This window comes from Phalacrocorax carbo, chromosome 1 (assembly GCF_963921805.1).
Source record: "Phalacrocorax carbo chromosome 1, bPhaCar2.1, whole genome shotgun sequence".
Taxonomy (NCBI): domain Eukaryota; kingdom Metazoa; phylum Chordata; class Aves; order Suliformes; family Phalacrocoracidae; genus Phalacrocorax; species Phalacrocorax carbo.
The window spans coordinates 17476402-17492596 of record NC_087513.1 but is presented as its reverse complement, the minus strand read 5'-3'; the positions used below and the strand labels follow the sequence as shown (position 1 = coordinate 17492596).

At 42.1% G+C, this 16195-nt stretch overlaps 1 protein-coding gene across 3 annotated transcripts; it reads right to left on the bottom strand.

The window, feature by feature from the left end:
- Positions 1 to 2377: 2377 nt before the first annotated feature.
- TRMU (tRNA mitochondrial 2-thiouridylase) lies at positions 2378 to 15075 on the bottom strand. 3 transcript variants are annotated; one of them, XM_064445444.1, is made up of 11 exons: positions 14948 to 15075; positions 14366 to 14531; positions 12049 to 12155; positions 11417 to 11539; positions 9859 to 10031; positions 8852 to 8905; positions 8239 to 8305; positions 7314 to 7414; positions 6175 to 6319; positions 5846 to 5928; positions 2378 to 4103 (listed from the first exon to the last, which is right to left on the bottom strand). In XM_064445444.1, exons 1-11 carry the CDS (start codon positions 15030 to 15032, stop codon positions 3957 to 3959), a joined length of 1251 nt encoding a protein of 416 aa, XP_064301514.1. In that variant the 5' UTR covers positions 15033 to 15075; the 3' UTR covers positions 2378 to 3956. The 3 variants fall into 3 exon arrangements, with proteins under 3 accessions (XP_064301514.1, XP_064301519.1, XP_064301521.1); XM_064445449.1 differs by lacking the exon at positions 5846 to 5928; XM_064445451.1 differs by lacking the exons at positions 14366 to 14531; positions 14948 to 15075 and adding an exon at positions 12518 to 14308.
- Positions 15076 to 16195: the final 1120 nt, after the last annotated feature.

Below are 16195 nucleotides of genomic sequence, written 5' to 3'. Positions count from 1 at the left end.
AGAGAAAAAAACTCCACCTGCCAGTCAAACTGTTCTTACACATTCAAGCTAAACCTTGGCCCAATAAAAAGCTGAGGAAGGGTGAAAAAAGTCCTTTCTTTTTCAGAGGTTAAGGAAACGCATTCAGGCCACGGGGAAACACATCCCCCTGACTGAACAAGCCATCCCCTGGAGTTAGGTGCTTTCTTACTGTGCTCATAGCCAGCAACAATTTACCCAGGCAGCAAAGCAGAGCTTAAACCACCCAGCAGCTCCACCCATCACCAAAGCAACGCTCACACCCAGAAAACCACAAGTAACTACTAAGCCTATAGGGCAGGAAGAGTTTCTTGCAAAAAAATAGCACATTTATCAAAATTACTGTGGGATTTTTTTGTTCTGAAAATATTTGCAAAGCCTATTCTAATTCATCAAACCTTTTTTTTTGCCTAGAAAACCTTTTTGGACCAGATTCAAATGACTGTCTAAGAGCAAATGAATTTAAAACCAGAAGGATGGGAACCAGTTGTATGGCTCTTGGTTCCTTCCACCTGAGCTCCAAGCAGAGTCCGGTCCCTCAGTGTCCCCAAGCTGATGTGATTTCAGTGGGTTTGGGCAGGTCCAGAAGCAGATATTTTTAGGCAGCTCTGAGAACTTACCTTGTTGACACTTCAGCAAGTCCAGGGGTCACAGGTGGCTATACAATAGCTAAATTTTGGAGTTTTAGAGCCAAAATAATGCACGAATTTAAATCTATGTAGGCACATAGGAAAGGAAACACTCCCTAGGAGAAACATGAAAATTAGAAGGAGGTAAGGACTCATTATACAGGAGAAATGTTAATGGTTGGAAACTACTAGTGTAAGCAGATCTTTAAGCTGAACAAAATTACCAGCTGGGAGCATCGCTGGTTTGGCAGTTGTTTACCAACTCTAAAGATCTGACTTTCATTTCCAGGTGGTGGCAACCACAACAGTATCTATTCAGCAACTTCAGGACTTAAAAACCAGTAACTCGCATTTTTTTAAAGAATGAAGACATGTTAAGTGACCCCAACTCAGGCCAAGCTCCTGAGGGAGGGCGCAGCCCCCCAGGCCTGGCAGAGCTGGGCTCCTGGCCTGCAGGAGGTGGGCATGGTGGAGGGTCTCATTCACCGGGAGCATGGCAGGAGGTCTGCAGCCTGGCCCACATTAGGGGTGATGAAGCAGAGATTAATTGGATGTCCCCTGAAACCCTGCAGCCTTTACGGCCCAAACCCACCACTGTACAGGAGAGACAGGCAAGAGTGACAACAGCAAGACACCCCTAACACAGGGGACAGAAGTTCCAGTTGCTGACCCGACCTGGTGTCCGGGGAGGTTTGCTGCTCACCAGGCACTTAAATCCAGGATGGGATGGTATGGGGAGACCCACTGGTGGACTGGGTTGGCAAGCTAAGGTGGTGGGGTGATCCAGGCAGGATCTTGAAAACGTAACAGGCAGGTCAGGCCTCTCTAGATGCCCCTCCGAAGTGCCCATACACTACACATGCAGCACGGGCAACATGCAAGAGGAGTTAGAAGTCTGTGAGCAGCTGCATGGGCTGATCGCACTGGGATCATGAAGGCATGGTGGGACAGGTCACACAGCCAAAGTGCTGCCGTGGATGCGTACAGGATCTCTGAGAATGATGGAACGGGAAGGGGAGGTTGGGAAGTCATCCTGGATGTGAGGGAGCCGCAGGACCGCATGGAGCTCTGGCTGGGGGTGGGCAACGAGGCAGCTGAGAGCATGTGGGTTAGGATCAGAGGGGCAACCTACATGGGTAACATTGCTGCAGGTGTCTGCTACTGACTGTGTGATCGGGAAGAAAAACAACTGGAAGAAGCCTCGTGTTTGCAGGCCCTTGTCCTCATGGAGGACTTAAGCCACTCTGATACCTGAGGGAGGGAGAACACATTAGGCACAAGTAGTCCAGGAGGTCTCTAGAGTACTGATAACTTCCTGACACAGATACGGAAGAGCTGATGAGGGGGTAATTGAGCATCTGTCATACAGGGAGAAGCTGAGAGAAGGCTGTTCAGCCTTGAGAAGGCTCAGGGAGATCTTATCAGGGCAGGTTGCGGAGTCTCTGCCCTTGGAGATATTCAAAACATGACAACAAAGCATTGAGCAACCTGCTTTAGCTGCCCCTGCTTTGAGCAGCGGAGTCGGACTAGATGATCTCCAGAGGTCCTTGCCAACCTCTGCAATTCTGTGAATTTTAAAAGAAAGTGAATTTTGAAGACATAGAAATGGCTATGTCCTTTTTGATGCCCTCACAGTTGAACCTACCTCTATCAGTACAGTATCAAACAACAAACATACCTGAGAGTGTTGTGAGATGAAGTAATAATAAAAACCACACTAGTACAAGACAAAACATTTGTGAAGATTTTAATTGGGACGTTTAATGGAAAACTCAGATGAGGACAATGTGGAACATTAACTCCTTAGTAATTAATTCCACATTTTGCAAAGGCAAAGTTTCAGAAAAGGTAAGGAAAGCATTAGGAAAACAGAAGTCATGACCAGAACCCATAACACAACTAACCTAACACAAATCAGGAGTTGAGGTGGAACATGAGTAGTCTTTAGTTAGCCTGCACATGGATAGACACTCTGAAGACACACTATTAAATTGAACTGATTTTGGCACTGGTGAAAAAGGATGGCTTTCTTCCCCTCTCAAGCAGATCTACTGTAGTGTTAAAAAAATACGTAAGAATCTAACAGCCTAGGTTTCTTCCTTAGGGCTCCCTGAACTGTGTGTTTAACTTTACCAGACGAGCAGGTAGACACTGAAGTGTCTTCCTCCCCCTTTTACTTCCACACTTTGAAGAAAAGAGACTACCTTTTACTTTTCTTATCAGAAGAAATAAATGGAATTCTTAGAAGATACTAAGACAACAGAAAAGGACATACATGTAATCCAAGCCTTCAGATCTCCTGAAAAGATCTATTCACAGTACAGCTTCCCTACGGCCCAAACTGGATGCAAATCTCAAAATTCTACACCCATCTGGAAAGTCCTGCTCCTGCACAGCTGTACTTTAGGGACAGTTACCATGTTGAAAGACAGGAATTAATTTTTGTTGACTTGCTGTAATAAAGTTTTATTCTAAGCTTAGGGTGTCCTCAGTATGCACCCAATCCTTATAAACGTAGATAATTTGGACAGGGGTAATTCAGCTCTTCCTGATACCACTCCATTTTGACATATGGCAAGGTCTCCATTAAGTTAGCTACCTAATAAGGAAATGCATACGAGTTTGCATTTTTTGAAGCACAATGCATTCTCTTCTCCAGGAGACAAACCAAACAGCCTCTGCCCTCAGCAGTTAACAAAGAATTAGTCAGTTGTGTGAAAAAATTTAACCATCAAGACTGTTTTAAGCCCCTAGATTTGTAATTCTTAGTTATGTAAACATCTGAAACCACTACTTAACACAGCTTAAAAATCTGAAGCACTTCTTATAAAACTATATAAAATGAAAAATATCTGATGCTTGTAGTTCATTCAAAATGCTGAACTTAAATATTATTCATCCCTTTCTCAGACAAAAGCACAACCATACATTTACTGTAAAACAACGTATGTACTTTACCTAGGGACAGGTATCTTCAAGTAAGAAAAAAAATATTTCACTTATGCATAAAAGATATTTATGATTTTAGACACGATTTTTACATTAAAATTCTTGTATGTGTAACTACTATTACAGAACAACTTTAAGACATCCCTTGATATGTATTAACATAGGTATCACCATCCAGTCCAGTAAAATTGTACCAAACTGGCCTTAGTTTTCAATTTGTTCAGTGCTAACAGTCAAGAGCTGGGACTTGATGGTCAACTGACCTTTAGAACATACGGATCAACAAAAAACATCTATTATTGTTTTTATTATTCTCAGGCAGCAAATTCTCCAAAGTCCTTCAATAAACAAACCCAGGTGTTATGTTGCCGGATCTAACTTGTCAATCTCTTCCTTCTTTGGACCCTCCTCTCGGTTTTTGCCCTGTTGCATGGTATACACCGATGGGCCCATCCTTAGGATCTTCCCGCTGCCCAAGCACTCGTCACCCTTGTAGAACACGGCAAACTAGGACATAACCACAGGGAGAATCTTTTCAGCAGCTGCAAACGGCATGGTGAGCCACTGCAGGCCGTGCAAGACCTGCTGGACAGTGAGTGTATTTACTTATATTTGTTCTAAATCTTTTTTTTAAAAAAAGAATAAAAAATGCAAGGGATTCTTTGGCTCATATGAGTGTAAATATAAACACGTTGGTGGAAATTCCATCATGAACTTCTACAAGATTATCTCAAACCTGTTCAGTTATTGAGGTGGAATGGATTGTGCATAACATCTGCATTTTCACTGGACCTCCAGGCTATAGTGGCACTTCTCAAAACAGGAAGGGGACCAAGGACTACTGGAGCAGACCATCTGGAAGGAAGCGACTGGGGCTCCCTGATGTGCTCAGCAGGTTCTTGAAGGACAGGAGGAGCACGGACCTTCCAGCCTTGTCTTATTACCTTGCAGTAAAGAGCCCAGCTACAGGCCCAGCAGCTCCTGGTAGTCTGGGGCTTCTCATGCCTATCATCAGCTCTGGCTGGAGTCTTCTCAGCTCAGCTCACTTCTCTTATAAGTGTATCCCTCTCTCCATCACAAACAACTCTCAATCTCCCTCCTGATGTGTCCCACAGGCCCCCAAGTTTCGGGGAGCGAGAGGGAGGGTGGAACGTATGCTGGGAGAGGGCATGCAGAAAATGAGAACTGCTGGTTTACGATGCGATGGAGTATCTTTATATTAGCAATGTTAAAAGGCATCACTACACAATACCTTTTCTTAGTACTGTTCTGGGACAATGAAATGCACTGGACAGACATCCTCACTAAACAAATTTGAACACTAAAACCATACTAAGCAGCCAATTACCAAACTAATGCCTATTTAAATCTATTTCTTGAACACAACAACAGATTCCATTTCTGCAAATACAATTGATTACCAGAGATGTTTTCATGTATTTCTAAAACTTGTAATCCAGTTTCCCAGACCACTGAAAACTAGAAACAATCCTTCAAAACAGTTGATGAATTGTCAATATAGAGCTAACTGCTCTCACATGCAAATAAATTAACTATTTTGCCTCAGCTAATAAAAACAGTACTGTTTTTTTAGCCAGTGTCATGGTTTCAGCTGGGATAGAGTGAATTTTCTTCACTGCAGCTGGAACACTGCTGTGCTTTGGACTTAGTATGAAAACAATGTTGATAACACACAGATGCTTTGGTTGTTGCTGGGTAGTGCTTGCACTAGTCAAGGGCTTTTCCAGCTTCCCATGCTCTGCTGGGTGCACAAGAGGCCGGGAGGGGAGGGGACACAGCTAAGAGAGCTGATCCAAACTGACCAAAGGGATATTCCATATCATGTAACGTTATGCCCAGTATGTTAACTGGGAGGAGCTGGCTGGGGGAGGGGGGAGCAATCGCGGCTCGGGGATGGGCAGCGTCGGTCAGCAGGTGGTGAGCGGTTGTATCATTTGTGGTTGTGTTTTTTTCCTTTTTCCCTTTTTCTTTTTATTATATTATCATTATTATTATTATTATCATAATCATTATTATTCTTTTATTTTAATTACTAAACTGTTCTTATCTCAACCCCCAAGTTGTTTTTTTTTTGCTTTTGGTCTTCCGATTGTCTCCCCCGTCCCACAGGGGTGGGGGGAGCGAGCGAGCGGCTGCGTGGTGTTTAGTTGCCAACTGGGGCTGAACAACGACAGCCAGATAAGCCAAAACACGAAAAAAAGGAAAGAAAATCACTTCTAATAATTTACCTGCCCAGGGGTGATAGCTCTTGTTGGCTTCACTAGTGTCACCCACACACTCCCATCTTGGTTTAGAGTCAGCACACAAGGCACTAGAGCAGAAAAATGGCCAAACATCTGCCAGTTAATCCTTATATTCCCAGTAAAAATGAAAAACCTTCATCACTAAGTTAAGCAGATCTAAGTCAAGATACTACTACACAGAATTGTTTTATGCAGACACTATAGAAACAGAAAGGCAAGCCAAAACATTTCAACTATTTCGCAAAATGACACTGAACATACTACCACAGTTTCACAAACTCAGTAAAACAAAAAACAAAACAAGGTTTGATTACCCAGTGTCATCTGGTGCTGAAACCTGAAATGACATTCCATCATTTTATCTCTAATAAGCTCTGCAGGAGGCTCCTCTGCTATCCAATGCACTCGGTTTGTCCGCAACAGGTCTCTGTACAGAGCAGGGTGATCTGTTGATGGTGCCTTAAAATACAACGTTTATTTAATGCTGATGTTTTTGCCAGAGGGTGTGTAACTTGTAAAGTAAAGCATGAAATATAGAAGAAGAATCAAGCCATATCAAAAGGAAGGCAAAGTAAGAAAGCACACATTTATTAGCACTTAATCAGCTTCCAGGTGGAAGCCTTTAATGAAAAAAAATAGGCTAAAGCAAGCCTGAATTATTTGTCAGTCATCTGCATCTCAGTCATGTCACTGCTTGTATTCTTTTTCCTCCAATCATGTTTCTGCCTTCTTTAGACTAAGTTCAGACATCTACTGTCCTCCTTATCCTACCTAAACAAGATGCTACCTCCCTCTTCTCCAATTTCCCAACTCAACACCTCCCCAGCAAAGGCGTTGCACATGCACCACCTCACTGTAGGGCATATAAAAATTTCTTAGTGGTCCTGCCTGTTTCCTCTCAACTCTCATTTTGATTATGAAATTTCCTCCCCCAGGCACATCAACAAGTAGCAGAACACCTCATTATAATCACATCAGTATCAAATAAGAATAACAGCTGCATGAACAGCAAGAAACTGACAACGCTAGCAAGCTGCAGAACTCCCAGTCATCTCTTGTGATTAGTCATTAACACACTCATTATTTGCAGTATCATACATATTGTGCCTCAGTTTTCAAAATGATAGAACTGTATTACTGGCTACTACTTCTTTTACTAGAAAAAGAAAGTAGCAATACGTAGTAAAATAAGATAATACACATTTTATATGATTCTTTTCAGTATTTGCCCTTTGTCTAGAAAAGGTCTATGACAAAATCTAAACCAATTTTCTACCCAAGAAAAGCCAGTTTGGACAAGATGTTTCAAATCTGCTGATGCTGCACTAGTTGATTCTTGTTTCCCCCAAGAGGAAAGCCAAGAACCCTGTCCAGGTTAGAATCACATTCCATACAGCAGGAGTCATAAAATGTTTGCATTAGTCATTTGCAATACCAGTGTTAATTAACTTACCACAAAGACATCTCCAGTGCGGACATCTTTGTCTACAACGAACCAAGCATCCTTCAGGCCTGCTAGCCTAGCCCTCTGGCCTATTGTGTAGAGGAACCAACCTAAAGAAATAAGAAATTGTAATGCTGCTAGCAACTTTTAATCTTTTGCTTTCAGAAAAATATGTTAAAACAATTTACTGGAAACTTTACTACTAAACAACGAACAATGAACCAAGTTGCCCTGGAGAAGTGTGCCAATCACAAACTAAACTAACCTCTCCTTGAAATTTTTTATCTGTACCTGAAGCACATTATTTCAAACTAATCAGTTTCAATTATGGTATTCTTAGGGTTTATAGAAGACAAACATTTCTTTATTTCAGCTTCAATTTGCAGTTTTGCTACCACTCAGTCTTACCAGTTTCCCTTACTTTTATGTACTAGTAGAACATCCTACTTCCATAAATTACTTGGGAGTGGAACCCAGTTCTGGCAGCTAGAACTGAGGAGAGCCAAGGAAGGACACACAGAAGGAAAGGAAAAGGTAAGCTGCCCATGTTTGGTGATGTCCTACTGCGCATCACTGAGGTGTGCGGTTATTTCTTTTGCAAAGTTTAGGCACTAAAGAATCTGGAACTGAAGCACAGTCATTTTGACAAAATTAAATGAACAACAGTTGCTTGTTATTAAATTAACAACCACTTAGTATCACCAGGGTAACCCTAATAATTATCATTTGCCTTCTTGCAACATGGAACAAAATTGAGAATCAGTTGTAGTTCAAGGCTCTATTGTATAAAGCAAGTTTTCCACAATTATTGGAGTTATCAAACTGGGAAAAACCTGTAGACTGGTTTGGAATTTCACAAAATTTGTCCCTCCAAATATAAGCAGTATTGTTCCATTTATCTAAAAGCAGTTATTAAGGTGGGTTAGCCAATTACCTTTGTGTGTTCCCATCACCTTCTTATCTTCAATGGAAACAAAGTTACCTGGTTGAGGTTCTAAATACTACCAAATAGGAAGAGATTGTTTAAGTCACAAGATGGCCCAAAAAAACCTCATCGTATATTTCAGGTTCGGTCACTACATGCTTCTGAAGTTGGAAAATAACTTTTAAAGAAGCAAACTCTGCCCAGGCAGCTTACTGCCTCTTCCCTGATGCTGCTTTAGAGAGGGAAGTAGGAAGGGCAGTCCCCAGCACCAGTGATTCTGGGCTTCACTTCCCCCATCCTCACTTATGCCAGGGGACAGCAGGATTCAGCCATTGGCCCCTCTCACATCCCAACCACTTGCCAGAGCCTGGCAGGCACAGGAGTGAAAGTTCACACACTCCTCCTGCTACAGAAAGAGACTGACTGGTCGCTGGTGGAAGAGTGACTTCCTACAGGCTGTTGGCGTTAGCTTCTGGGTAGGCTTGGGACGCACAGGGAGATGGGACACTGCTACTTAGTGTGGGCCACAAGCTGTTGGGGATTTCTCGGTAGTCAAGGTTACAAATTACTACTGAAAACCAGAGCAGAACAAAAAGATTGTCATAGAGTTAATGCTGCTCACCTCAAGAAGGAAATTTTCAAAGTTTCTTTCACCAATGAAACAGACTCCCATACTCTGAAAAGGAAGTGGCATTGAATCCATAAAGCAGAGGAAAAAATCTGAAATAATGCCTATTAATAATCTGTCCAAGATGGATTTTTCCCCCACTATGTATGCCAAACTATGCTAGGCATCTCATAAAATAAACAAAACCACAATATCTGCTCCAACATAGGTAAACTAATTCTGTATAGTATCAGCGAGAGCTGTAAGCCCAGAAGAGAAATAAGAAATAGAACACATGTTCAATAAATAAATACATTAACTTTGGTAACTATATTGTATGTATATTAAAAACAGAAATCTCTTTCAGATTAAAGTACAAAAGTAACAAATTATATAGTAATATTATATGTCTTGAAAAACAACTTTCAAAAACAAATAGGTTTTCCTTTTCCTTTCAGTTACTACCTACATTCCTCAAGCACCCATTTACAGTGGACAAATGTAAACATTAAAAGCAATCAAGACGGCATCAGCAATACAACTGCTGCTTGCATTACCATTTTTGTAGGATCAAGTCATGAAGTGTTAGCTCTCAGAGAAACAGAACTTTTTTTTTAATAGACTATGGAAAAACAGTATGATCCAATTTCTATAAAGACATATTGAAAAAACAATTAGCGTGAGGAAGCCTCTAAAAGCTATGGAAAATAAATACCAAAGGCCTCTCTCCTGCTGTGATACAGAATGCTCTCCTTAAGGCTCACAGCATCATAACACATCCACCTTCACCCTAGTTCTTCTGAGATACAATGGCAGACAAATTATCTGCAAGCTAAAGTACACAACTAACCACAAGCTCACAAAAGTACTTTTAAGCAAGCAGACAGCTATAAAACTGCTTCCCAACCTATTCTGTTATGATGCCCAGAAACAGACCAGTTGTCACATATTCAAGTTCAAAAAGTTCAGGAAAATCTATTTTAGAGAGAAATACAAATCAGAAGAGTTAAGTGTTACCATGCCTCTTTTTTCTTTAACACATGATGAAGGCCATGTTCTGCTGCTATCTTCTTCACGAAAGTTTTTGTTAAATCCCCTAAAGGGAAAATGGTTTTCCTCAAAGCATCCTGCGAGATCTGACTTAGAAAGAAGGTCTGGTCCTTAAAGAGGTCAGCCCCTTGAAGGAGTTTCACAGCTGTGAAGTGCAGAACACAAAGAATCTTAACACAACCCCCTTTAGTAGTTCGACTTCGTTTAGTATTTTATTTCACAACAAACAGTTTTAGTATTTCCAAACACATGTTACAGACAGTATTTTTCAGGTTTTTCAAAATCTAACTGAAAGTGTTTGGGTATTTTCTCACCACTAAAAATATCTAGAAAGATTCTGATTTTGTACAATGCAGAATCTTACCAAGTCTAACATTGCCTCATCTATTACACACTGCCTGTGTCACTGGCAAGAATATCAACAATAAGAAAAACAAAAGAACTTTCCTGTTTCATGTGAGAGAGAATGAAGATTGAAATACCTGAGAGTACACTGTTCTTCAAAAAAGACATTCAGTTTTGCCCTGAAATCACACTGCTATAAATCAACGATCTGAACGACCGGCAGAGGTATTCCCAATGCTCAGAGAGGAGGGTTTGACCTTTTTCTTTAAAATACATGAAGCCTCCTGATTGCCCAGAAGAAATAAAATTGGTGTAGTTTTTCAGTCATGTTCTGTCCACTCTCTTTAGGAGCTAACAGACCTGCTGTTGTAAAAACTCTGCTTACGTGTTTCTTGACTCAATCGAACACTAACTACAGGCCAATAGTTCAGTCACAACCAATAACACAAAATCTCGGCAAGAGGGCAGGAAGCCTGTTTAGAGCATCACAAAACACTACAACTGTGAACCACAGCTTGTCACAAGCACAGACCACTGGTCCCGCTGGGGCCATTCCAACTTTCCAAAAATAAAATTTCAACAAAGAAACAAATAAACCCCTTTATGTCCAGAACAAACAAATGGAAGTGGGGAAGAATATAGAGTCCAATTACTGTAAAGAAGTATGTTACTAATCTTAATGTTTCAAAGCATTAATTCTAAAATTCTGCTTAAGCACATCCCCATGATGAATTCTACCTCTACTACACACTGAATAGCCAAAGAATACATTCCCTAAAATACATTCCCTATAATAGAAGCAACATTCAGAAAGAAAATTTTATGTCAGTCATGGAAATACTTGATAAAAATTTCTTGAAATACTTCTCCAGGGTATAGAAGATAGGCCTGTCTCCTTAACCCACATTACAGCTCTTCCAGAACGTTGACTATTACTGAAATGCTTATTCTTACCTTTACACCTGGACTGGAACTCTTAAAATAGAAAATGTAATACTTGACTAGTCAGGGTAATTTTTAGTAATGTAAATCCCGTTTTGCGCAATCAACCTTCTACAAAGGCTGGGATTGAAATGGCAATCACTGTGAGAAAGGTAACGAACTTTCCTGATTCTGTGACACCAAATATAGTTTAAATTCCTCTTTCCTATCTAGGATGAAATATGAAATGAAGAAACCACTTACTATTTCTAACTTCAAAACGGTTTCTGAAAAGCCTTTGTGGTCTTTTAATATGTTTCTGTTGAAACACTTCCTCATCCTCTAGGGAGGTCCTAGCATAATGCCCCGTAGCAATTGCATCTGCTCCTACCAAGACAAAAAGCCCAAAGAAATTCCCAGTTTAAAACAGGATTATAAACATCCAGTAAGAAAAGCAAAAAGCAATGAAGGAAAAAAACCTGTAGAGAAGTCTTATACTGGCAATAATCATACTCCTGCTACTAAAATAATGTAAACTATTCATCAGCATCAACTTTAAGGACCACCTAAGAATGTAAAGCTTATCAGTCAGGTCGAAGTTATGTCTTGAATTAAATCTGTTCCCACATATGAGCAACCTGATCTAGTTGAAGATGTCCCTGCCCATGGCAGGGGGGTTGGACTAGATGATCTTTAAAGGTCCCTTCCAACCCAAACCATTATGGAAAAGCAAACTTAAAACCAAATACTTTGCAGATATTGAAATGCTGCCACAGAGATATGTGACTTAGGCACACACAGGAACTCATGGTTTTTCCCCACCTTTTCAAGAGTTTATATCCCTGAAGCATTTACATGGCACACACTCTGTACTGACACACTTGAAAATGCCTTACCAAGGTTATCCATCGCGTAATGAAGAAAGTGGTTGAATTTGATGTGCTTGTTACAGACAATATCAGGATTAGGAGTCCTTCCCAATTCATACTCTTTTAAGAGGTCACTGTAAAATAAAGATTCAAGTGTGCATCAACATTATTAACACTGCCTAATACTATCCAAGACCAAACGACCTCTTTAAACATGAGAGCTTGAGACCCAGCCATACTAAGTGTTTTATGTAAGAAATAAATTCACTTAGATTTTAACCTGTAAAAAACAGTGTTTGGAGGATTTTCTCCAAAGTACACTGAGGACGTGGTCAAATGATCACTCACAATCTTGTAACCGTGTTTTATTAAGTCAGTACTGCCTCAGGGGAGACACGGCTGCCCACTGTGCACATCCCGCCCATCAAAACACTTACTTTCAGAATTAAACAACCCTGTTTAATTTTTCAAAGTGTCAGTGCAGTGGAGTACACACCCGGAGTTGCTGTGTCTCAGCTGAATGGACAACATAATCTGCAATAATGCCACCAGAAGCAGTCATGGGTTTTAACTTCAGAGAGATTTTTTCCTGTCTTTTCTTTTGCCTTCAAGAAATTTAAGTAATTTCACAAGGTCACATTGCAGTTTTACACTCACATGTAATTAAAGTGCTTAGCATTATTTCTTGAAAACACTGAAATAATAACTAATAAAAGTAAACCAGCGTACAGTGACTCACTGAGATACCAACCGGCCTGACTGCTGCATTGTTCTACTTGTCCTCAGTAGTCACTGCAGGCAACAGGAACCGAGGGCAGAGACCAGATTTAAAGAACACCAGCAACCCCAGTATTGGGTTTTACTTTCCACCCTCTGAAACATAATCAAATGCTGCTTCCTTGCTGTGTTATACTTACATTCATAAATAAAAAATAAAGCAACACATCTTTTATTTTGTCTAATTCAGTAGTTCTGAATTCAACAATTCATACTAATAATTAAATCACTTGGGCCTACCCAGAGCTGACTCCCTCTTCCTGGCTCAGCACTGCACTCTTACAGTAACACAATACTCCTTTGTAAATGCTGCAAGAGCACGCTGGAAGCTTTATAAAAGACACAGCATAAAGCCAGGCTCACATTGTTCAGAACTTCAAGTAAAGTACAGAACCAGAGAAAAGGCAACGAAGGATGCCCACTGAACCTCTCTCCGATGTCAAGATCTGAAACAGACTTTGCACAAAGCATGGGGAAGACAAGACCTGGAATACTTCTCTTGATAAAAGATGTTTTTTTGATTAATAACCCTTTAAAAAGAGGCCCAGAGGAGGAGTAAATCCAAGGTCAGTGATGACAGTAAAGAAAAAAGGATTCCGAAACAAAGTAAGACACTTGCAGCAGACTGTTTGGGAACACTGGGCATGATGAGAAGCAAAAGAAAAGCTGATCTTATACAATCATTGATTCACAGACACCCCACGCCCCTCAAGAATTTTGATAACATTTACCCATTCTCTCACACCAGGAGGGAAAAACGGAGTGAACTTTCCCAGAACAGGGCTCTTTTCCCCACTAACTGTACAAAATTTTAGTGCTCAACTTGATGTCATTTCAACATGAAGCAGAAGTCGTGCGACTAGGCTATTCCTAAGACAAGGCAACAGCAGCACTACTTAAAGGGGGATGACGAAGATCAGGGAAAAACTTTTACATACTTAGGTCGAGTGCGTAAAAGATAAATTATGTTGTTATACCAATAGTTCCCCTCTCCTGCCTCCCAAAAAAACCTCTCAGCTTTTCTGTGCAGAACTTTCTTCCCTTAAAGTGGAACAAATTCACAGAAAATCTGAATGCCCTCTTTAGAGAACGGTTTCAAATTTGTTATGCTTGAAGAAGCAAGGTTAGCTCATGACCGCTTTGTGGTAAACTGGATTCAGTATACATTAACAGAAAATGCACTGCATAAATGACACACACAGACAATAACAGCACCCCATTAAATAGTTTTTTCTGAAGTTGCAGTAAGGTTGGGCCAGTATGTGGGAAGCAGGAGAAATGAGCTGCAACAAAGCAACTGCTACACGCTTGTAATAACTAGGGAGAAATCTCCTATCAATTTCAAAAATAACAAACGCATTAAAACCAACATATAAATGCTGATCTTAAATACAAATAAGAGAAAAAGTAATTCCTCTGATATTTAACAGGCTCCAGTACTTTCTCTTAGCACCAATAATACTGTAATAAATTGCTGTTGCCCATTACCTGTCCATCCTTACTTTTTACAGTAACATGGTACTACACCAATATACTGAAAGACCATCTATTTTAAATGTGTTTCTACCTGAATACTTCATTCCAGTATTCTTTTACGTAGGAAACCTGGTGAAAAGGAATGTCAAGCTTCTGACAAACCCGGTAAGCATCTTCGCAATCTCTGTCAATGGAGCAAGCTCCTTGCTCGTCCAGAGGGTCCCAGTTCTTCATAAAGACACCTGTCACCTGGTAGCCTATGAAATGAAGGTAAGAATGACTTACAAAGTGAAATTCTTGTAGCCTGGACCCAAATCTGCGTCTTTCAAGACTTGCTTGAGTGACTGCTCCCTTCAGAAGGTGCAAGCAGTCCCGTACAAAGCAAACATCCTGCTCAGCTTCACAGTGCAGTTACTGTATTTTTTCCCACAGCCAACACCTCAGGTAAAAACGAGCTCTTCCGGCAACCCACCGCGGTGACGGGTCATAACTCCCGGTGCCTCCCATCCTTTCCTTTACCGCTCCCTCCTTGCTGCCCCCGGCTCCCCGGGGTGCTCTGCCCGGAGGGGGGCTGCCCCACCGCCAGGGTGGCGGTGCGCAGCCGGGCCGGAGGGCCGAGAGCGGGCCGGGAGGTGCCGCCCGGCCCCGCCGCTCTCCCCACCCACGCACGCACCTCGGCGTCGCAGCAGCAGGGCGGCCACAGCACTGTCCACCCCGCCGGAGACGGCGCAGGCCACCCGCCGCCCCGCCGCCAGCATCGTCCCCCTCCCTCCCCGCCACCGCTTCCGCCCGCGCGACGGCCACTTCCGGCGGCCCCGCAGCCGGGCGGCGCGGCGCCCAACGGTGCTCGGGGGAAAACGCGTCCTGCCTCTGGGGTTCCGGCGGCGGGCGGGGACACCCCGCGAAGGCGGCCGCGGCCGCCGCCAGCTCGCCGGTAAGGGCGCGACCCGGGCGGCACTCGCGGTGCTCCAGCCGGGGACCGGGCCCACGGGAGGCGCTGTCAGGCATCGCTCAGCTGGCCGGGGGCTCCAACGCAGATGGCTCGTTGTTGGTTGTAAGGGGTCACAGTCGTGCTCAAAACCCACATTTAGAGGGTGCATATGCCGTATATTCTTTTGGATATATATTGCAAAAGTGTATAAATATTCAGAAAATGTAGCTCTCAAGGGGCACAGAATGCTTGGCACTCCTGCAAGTCCCTGAAGCATAGGGCATAAACCCATTTACCTCTTTTAAAAGAAACCACAAATTGTCACTAATAAGAAAAAAAAGTTCATTTTCTTTTAAAAACATCTTCCTCTGTTTCAATTTAGCAATATACAACCAAACTCATTTGTTCCCCTATCCAAAGGCTAGTTGAGGAGCTGGTTTGAACATGGCTCATCAGAGGCAATTCAGAAGCAGCCTTCCTGCTTTGCACAGAAGGAAAGCAGGAACAAGCACAGACAAGACAAAATTCACATTTTTATGGTTCATATTTGACAGGGGGAGGTAGCATGGGTGTTTCCTCTGATGCAGAAGAGTCTTCACAGTCCATCCAAAGGCCCCCAGAGTCTGACACTGCAATGACCACAGAAAAGGCAGCTGCACTGAGGAATAGGCAAGTGCCTTCAGATAAAGCCAAGGCAGCAGCCTTGTTCAGCATCACAGTATGACAGACCCACTGAACACTTCTTCCTACTTAAACACTCAGACCCGCCAGCTTCCACCACTTCTTGAATTAATACAAGCAGCTGAAAATATATCTCTTGCTAAACTTTCATAAACATTAAGCTGGTACAGACATGGCAGAAGTCTCTAGTCTCCAAGGCAGATTAGTTGCTTCAACATTTATGGGCTACTACACTGTGCATTTTTCTTTACATTCACCTCCCTGTATTTAAAAATCTCCATGTGTTATCTAAGTGTGGCAAATTCAGGC

Excerpts from the sequence above, each read along its gene's own strand:
- TRMU (XM_064445444.1), bottom strand. The coding sequence starts at position 15,032 with ATGCTGGCGGCGGGGCGGCGGGTGGCCTGCGCCGTCTCCGGCGGGGTG. Across the intron at positions 11,540-12,048 it reads TTACGCGATGGATAACCTTG|GAGCAGATGCAATTGCTACG; the intron begins GTAAGGCATTTT and ends TTGTCTTGGTAG. Across the intron at positions 10,032-11,416 it reads CCGTTTTGAAGTTAGAAATA|CTGTGAAACTCCTTCAAGGG; the intron begins GTAAGTGGTTTC and ends TGCACTTCACAG.